This window comes from Myotis nattereri (assembly GCF_964212035.1).
Source record: "Myotis nattereri genome assembly, chromosome: 1".
In the NCBI taxonomy this organism is placed as follows: Eukaryota; Metazoa; Chordata; class Mammalia; order Chiroptera; family Vespertilionidae; genus Myotis; species Myotis nattereri.
In genome coordinates this window covers 35285574-35292949 of record NC_138075.1, presented here as the reverse complement: position 1 = coordinate 35292949, position 7376 = coordinate 35285574, and the positions used below count along the sequence as shown (strand labels likewise).

The 7376-nt window shown below is 47.3% G+C and overlaps 1 protein-coding gene across 1 annotated transcript; it reads right to left on the bottom strand.

The window, feature by feature from the left end:
• Positions 1 to 360: 360 nt before the first annotated feature.
• Positions 361 to 3891, bottom strand: GPR135 (G protein-coupled receptor 135). Its single transcript, XM_081091198.1, has one exon. It carries the CDS (start codon positions 3437 to 3439, stop codon positions 1988 to 1990), a length of 1452 nt encoding a protein of 483 aa, XP_080947324.1. The 5' UTR covers positions 3440 to 3891; the 3' UTR covers positions 361 to 1987.
• Positions 3892 to 7376: the final 3485 nt, after the last annotated feature.

The window sequence follows — 7376 nt, the reverse complement described above, 5'->3', positions numbered from 1 at the left end:
CCTTCCCCCAAGGTTTCTCTTTTTCTGACCATTACTCACAGTTGCCAAATTCCTAGTCTGTGATACTTTTCATAACTAGAAGTTTTTCATCATTTCTAATGACTTCCATTTTCTCACAATGCCAAAAAATACACAAATTTTTTTGCCTTTAACAGGCAAGTACTACTAGTACAGATATCTGTTAAATGTTTGTTCGGCGTCATTAAGTCTGTATATGTTTTATAACAAGTACTAAAGAGAAAAGATTAGCTCATCTACTTTGTACTACGCTGAGTGTAGCAAGTTATATACAGATAATTTATAAACTTCTGATTATGATGATGCCTGGAGAAGAAGAAAAATTAAAACATCATTAGCTCTGACATGAATATATATATATTTCCATTTTTGATGACAAAATAAGGACATACACCCATCACACAAAAACTTAAACTCAATAAATATCTTTAAACATTTTATAAGGAAAAAAGTGATTATTTCACATTAAAACCTTTATATGAGAGCTGATGTTTCATATGTAGTTTAAAGTACTTATTCAATTAAGGCTATGAAATATTGAAGACAAAAGAGGCAAGATAGAGGAAAGAAAGGAGAAAACACAAAAATATCTCACAAAATTCTGAGTCAATGAATGGCATTCAATGAAATTTTATCTACACAAATCCTGAATTGTGCTTTTGAATTTTTTAAAAGCATCTTTGTCTTACACATTTCTAAAGATATCTTTAGCTTGATTGGAGTACCTCTCTGACATGCCTAAGTTATTTAGACCCTATTACATTATATAATTATTCCACACTTGGTCTCCCTTTCTAATAAAGACTACATTATTTTAGGAAACTCATATCTATAAAACAATGATCCGTTTAAAAACACACACACACACAAATGTACCAAAAACTCCCAAATGTGAGAGTATGATCTTCTTAGAAAATTCTATGTTTATTTTAGACATGGGGCCACTTCTCAAAATATTTTTAGAATTCTTTTAGAAAACATCATCAGTTAAAAAACCACGCAGGAAAGTGAAATCATGTTACTTTATAGAGCTTTTATTTTAATATATATGACATTACTCACCTGATTCAATCAACTTGACTTCAAATTACATTTTTTGGCTGCATCCAAAAATCAATTTACTCCCCAAAGACAAAGATTTTCTACTACAAACGTTATTTTTTAAAAGTGTGAAAGCATTCTGAGAGCAGCATCACCCAATGTATTAGAAACAAAAGCAGCAGGTTAGAGGAAGGGTAAATAAAGCCTCCGCAGTAGTCAGGGCAGATAATTTTGCGGGTAGGATGAGAAACATAACTTTCTAATTATAATTTTAGAATACTTTTTAAAACAGCCACATTTCTTTATTTTCATACTTCAGGTGGCTGAATTTTATGGTAATAAACCACCTTTTCAAAATCCTACAGTTTTACATGGGATACGAATTTAAAATTTCCCACAAAGATTTTAGAGGGATGGGGTGTGAAGTAGACAGAAGAGTGTAAGGATAAGAATTTTCCGCTCCCAACCTAAGTACCCAAAGCATGTGTCAGAGTAGCAAGTTCTAGAAATCTGAATTGAATGCTGGTGATTTCGAGGGTTCAGTAAGCAATTCTGAGGGTCTCTGTTCTTTCTTGAAACTTTATGTGTTTGAACAAATACTGATTGCATTCAATGATTTTGTTTCACAGTGTGATTCCTGTAATATGAGCTTTTCAATAATTGTGAATTTTATTTAGTCATTTTTGGCACTTACAGTTCACAATGCTTGGTTGTGTGGTTTCAGATTATTTTAATTTTTGCACTTTACATTCCTTTTGGCACGTTTGAAGGTGACATTGTCTCGTATGCTGTTTGGGGAATGGTAGGTCTCCCAATCTGTATCTTTTTTAAATGTTTGGCTTTATGAAAAACACACTTCTCCCCAGGATCCTGCATTAAACGAAGCAGGTAAAAAGCTACCTTCACAAGCTGTGCACCCCAACTCTCCTTAGAGGCTGGTATCCCTGGCTCCAGATGGAGGCTGTTTGGCCAATGCTGTCACAGGTTCCGGTGGCCCTTCCCGGCAGAAAAGCACAACTGGAGTTTTACGAGCCCACAAGGCCATCTCCCCAGGTACCCCGCTGGTCGGATTGGAAGAGTTCATCCTGCTGCAGACCCCCAGCCGGTTGGCAGACCGGTTTCTGGCCCGCGGGCCCGGGCCCTGGTCCGGCAGGGAAGCGTCCACATTCCTAGTCCGGTAACCCTCTTCCCGGCTGCGCCCTAGCAGCATGGATATGTTGGGGTTGCGAATGGCGTAGATGACAGGGTTGATGGCCCCATTGGCCCAAGTCAGCCAGACCGCCACCACGTTGAAGAGCGAGGGGACCTGCGTGGCCTGGGCCTGACGGGCAGCAGCCAGCAGCACCAGGAAGCAGTAAGGTCCCCAGCAGCAGATGACGAAGACGATCATGACTAGAACGGTGGTGGCGGTGCGCACCTCGCTGAAGAAGCGCAGCACCCGCGCGTAGGTGGTCACGGGCCGCACGCGCACGCCCGACAGGCGCACGGCCTTGCAGATGTGATAGTGGCAGAAGCACATGAGCAGGAAAGGCAGCAGGTAGCAGGCGACCACGAGCCCCACGCTGTAGGCCGCGCCCAGCTGCGCGGGGTCCGGGGACGTGCGGTAGAGGCAGCCGTGGAAGCTCTGCGCGGCGGGGGGCGCGCGCGGCGCGCGGAGCAGCTCCCAGGGCAGGGAGCAGCTCAGGGCCAGCAGCCAGGCGCCCGCCAGCAGCTGCAGCGCGCGCCGGCGACCGATCTTCTCCCGGGGCGGCCGCACGATGGCGCAGTAGCGGTCCAGCGAGATGAGCGCCACGCTGAGCGTGGAGACGATGCCAAAGCAGGAGCTGAAGAAGCGGCTGGCGGTGCAGAAGCCGCTCCAGGGCCCCGCGGCGACGGCGGCGGCGGGAGCTGAGCCCCCGGGCGGCGTGAAGAGGTCTAGGAAGGCAGCGGGCAGGCAGAGCAGGGCCGTGAGCAGATCCGACAAGGACAGGGACAGGATGAAGGCGTTGGTGACGGTGCGGAGCTGCCGGTGCTTCACGATCACCCCCATCACGGCGCAGTTGCCCAGGCTAGACAGCAGGAAGATGAGCAGGAGGACCAGCGCCTGGGCCGCCACCGCCGCCCCGTGCGTGAGCAGCTGCGCCGCCTCGGGGCGCAGCGGTGGCCTCCCCGCCGCCCCCGCCGCCCCAGGCCAGCCGAGGCCGCCGCCGGCCGTGGCGCCAGTGATGTCGCCCTCGCTCCCGTCGCTCCGGTTCCCCAGCGCCGCGGCCGCCGCGGTAGCCACGGTGCTGAAGGAGAGCGCGGCCGCCGCCGTCTCCGCGGAGGAAGGCCCGCCAGGTGTGCCGGCCGCGGAGGGGGCGCCGGGGCGTGGGCTGCCCAAGGCCATGCACGCTGGCTCCATGGGGCCCCGCGGCGGCCGCGCGTCTGTTCATCCCGCACCAGGGGAGGCGGCCGCGAGCTGGAGGGTGTCTCGGCCGGGGCGAGAGGCCGCTGCCGGGAGTGGGGCTTGGCGGGAGGGGTGGTGGTCGCCGCGGACTCTGCGGTGCCTTTGACGTGGGTTCCAGGCGTTGCCTAGGGAACCGCCTGTTTACGCAGGAGCGCGGGGCGGGACACCCTCCAAGTGCTTCCGAAAAGCCGGCGCACCACTTCACGTCCGGCGGGGTGCCTCGGTCTGGGGTCCGGCTTCAGAGTGCCAAAGGACCTCCGCAGGGACCTCTGTCTGGCCAGATAAAGCGGGAGTGGCTCTCCTATAAATGACCAAATTCAACAAGGATTCATTCTCCAGTTCTTTTCTTGGATAGGAGGTCCTGGGAAGGCCTTGGCTCGAGGGGGATGCTTTGCCTCCCTGTGGGTGTTTCCAGCATACGCAGGTAGGGAAGGAATCAAGAACCTGAAGTGAAAGCTGTCCACATCTGGAGATTTTAAACCAGGGGGCAGTGACGCATAGTAATTCCTCCTTTGGAAAACTGCTGTTTGAACTACTCTGTTAGTCTCTTATTCTGTAGGTCAACTCTGTTATTTTTAGATAGTCCCTTATTCCGTAAAATAACTGTTTTAGTTTGAATAATAGAAAAAGATAAAAACTTAACTGACCTTGCAAGCTAGCCATCTGATGTAACAGGCTAATACTGATACTGATAATAATTCCCATATTCTTATGCCAAGTATTGGTTCATTATGTATTCAAGGTTACAAACTGTAACAATAACCTACACAGAGCTCTTTGTAAAATCGGCAAAGGGCTCAAAAAGGTATAAATAGAACTTCCTCTATTTGTTTGCTCAGAGATTTGGGAAACACCTCCCTCTGGGCCTCGCAAGTAAAGACTCCTAATTAATTGGCTCATTAAGGCCTCTCGTATCTATCTCGCTGATTTACCATACAATAGCAGGATGGGTTAATCCAGGTGTTCTCAACCTTGAGCATCTAACAGAATCACCTGGACTTCTTGCTGAAACTAAGTGAGTCGGCCCAACCTCAGGTTTCACATTCAGTGGGTCTGGGGTCCTGTCCTAGAATTTTGCATCTCTTAACAAGTTCCCAGGTGGGGATGTTACTGGTCTGGTGGCCACACTTTGGGAACCGCTGATGTACTGTGCTTATTAAATGCAGACGCACTGGTTGACTCGCAGGATTACTGAGGACAGGCCTAGGAATCTAAACCCCACAGGTGACTCTGATACAGGACTCTGAGGAGCTAGTAGGATATGGATTTTAGCGGCAGGATGCCACTTTGCTTTAAAGAGCCTGGGACCCAGAATCATGCATAATTGGCTCTCGCACGTGTTGTGGGAAAAGGGAGCGTGTTCCTTCTCCGTGGCCTGGCCTTCCTTAGTTCTCTGGAACGTGATGTGCTTTGAGTGTAAGGTGCTGCCAACTCGGCAGTCACCACAGATGCAGCTCTGGGTATCTGGTTGGGAGAGACAGGAGCAGGGCCTGCAGGCCCAGCCAGGGAAGGTGCATCTCAAGTTTCTGGGCACGGCTCCTAATGGGGGGAAGTGAGCTCAGCCCTCAGGTTCTCTAAGGCTGTGGTTTGTAAAGTGTGGACCCTGGACCAGCAGCATCAGTCTGACCTGGGAACGTGTCAGAAATGCAGATTCTCAGGCCCGGCTCCCAACCTGAATCTGAAATTCTAAGGTGGGGCCCAGCCACATACTTTGCAAGTGATTCTGATACACAATCAAGTTTGGAGAAACACGGCTCTAAAAAATGATTGGTACATGTGCAGGTCTTAGAATCAATGATAGGAGTGCCTTGGTTGCTTAGTTCAGTGATGGAGAATATCCTACTGGAAATTAACAGCATAAATAGTTCATTTAAGGTGGTAACTAAGACTGTTTCTCGGCCTCAGCATTATTGACGTTTTGAGACAAATAATCTTAGTTGTGAAGGCTACCCTATGCATTACAGATGTTTAGCATTATCTCTAGCCTCTGTCCATGATACCCCTGTAGTGACAACTAAAAGTTACGTCTCCAGATATTGGCAAATGTCCCCAGAGACTGGGGGGTGTTGGGGGGCGGGGGCAGGAATCAACCTAGACGAGAACTACTGAATTAAGACAAAAATTTAATAGATTAATTTATAAAATCTCTGTGCTAAGTGTTCAGAAACAACAAGTAAGATAAGGATTCCAGCTGGAAGAATCTTACAGCCTTAGGTACACACAAATATATTGCAGTGTGGAAAGTATTGTTAAAAATATACAAATGAAATTCTATGGAGGTGACTAACTCTTCCTAGGGAAGGTGATGGAGAATAAAGACTTGGCACAAGAAGTGACAATGGACTCTCAAAAAAAAAAAAAAAGAAGAAAGGGAAGGACACTTGATGCATGTGTGAAGTCTGAAGGTTAGTGTCTAAGTACTTTACTCTTGGGTACTGGCGAGAAATATCTGCATCTGAGGCTATGTGGGGTAGGGGGTGAAGAGAGGGAAGAACGATGAAAACTGATTGGGCCCTCTTACAAAGGCCTTGCGTGCAGTGTTACAGAGATGGAACTTCACTGGGAGAAGACGGGGTAATGGCACTAGCCATTGAAGGAGTTTAAACAAGGGAGGGCATGATCAGGCATGGTTCAGAAAGGTAAGAGTGACCTCACACTCTCCTGGTTTCCCATCTTCCTCGTTTGCCGCAGTGTCCTCAGCTAGTTCATCCTCCCTCACCTACCTTTAAATGCTAGAATCCAAGGCCCCGTCCTGGATTGCTCTGGACTTCCTCCCCCTTCTCACTCAAACAGCCACAGCTTTGAAAACTATATACTCACAACTCTAAATTATGTCCCTAGCTCCAAACCATGTATCTTGCTACTTGGCAATGACCCTTGATGTGCAAAAGCACCTCAAATGTAAGGTGACCAAAATGGAATTCGTGATCTTTCCTAAAAACCTTAGTCCTCAATATTTTGAATCTCAAAAAAAAAAAAACCCACACCAAAAAAACACCACCTTCCACCTAGTTTTCTAAGCAAAAACTAAAAACTTAGGGTTCTTTCTAGATAAATTTTCTCTTCCTCATACCAGCCCATGTCCAATCACCAAAACCTGAGAATTTTACTTATTAAATATCTTTGTATCCATTCACTTCCTCCATCACTCCATCGTCCACCTGAATCTTAGCTCTCATCCTCTCTTTGGACTATTGCTGACACCTCCCAGCTGGGTCTCCCCCCATCCAGCCCCTACTCCACATTGTAGGCAGAATGCTTTGTTTAAACAAAATAATCTGATCATGCCACTTATTTAAACACTCTCTTGGCTTTCTCCATTTAATTTGGGGTAAGGACCCCAATCCTTAATATTTACTGCAAGGCACTGCATGATTTCACATCTGTTTCCTCTCTGGTCTCATTTTGGGCCACTTTCCTTCTTTTTTGCTCCACTCTAACCACACTGGCCTATTGTGAGTTCCTTGGGGCATTTGTACCTGCTATGTCTTCTGCCGAGAAAGCTCCACCACCACTCCTTCCCCCAATCCCATAGCACCCCCATCTCTGCATGAATGTTAGTCCCTCAGGGTAAGCCCTCTGGGCTTGTAGGACATGCCACACTGTCTATAATTATGTTTTCATGACTATTACTTGCCTCCCATGGTCAACTCTGTTAAGACTAGGACTTGACTTGTTTGGCTTTTTATTGGATTCCTAGTACTTAGCACTCTGGAAAACACACAAAAGAAATATTTTTTGAGTAACTATCAGAGGAGAAGTTAGCAACTGGGACACCAGTTAGGAAAAGGCATTGTAATGACCAGGGAGGAAATGAAGGAGTCTAAAGTCAGGCATTTACAACAAAGAGCAGAAGAGATTTTAAGGAGTTAGTGTATGGATTAGGGTCTTT

Bases quoted from the DNA above. Each gene is read 5' to 3' on its own strand.
- GPR135 (XM_081091198.1), bottom strand. From the start codon at position 3,439: ATGGAGCCAGCGTGCATGGCCTTGGGCAGCCCACGCCCCGGCGCCCCC.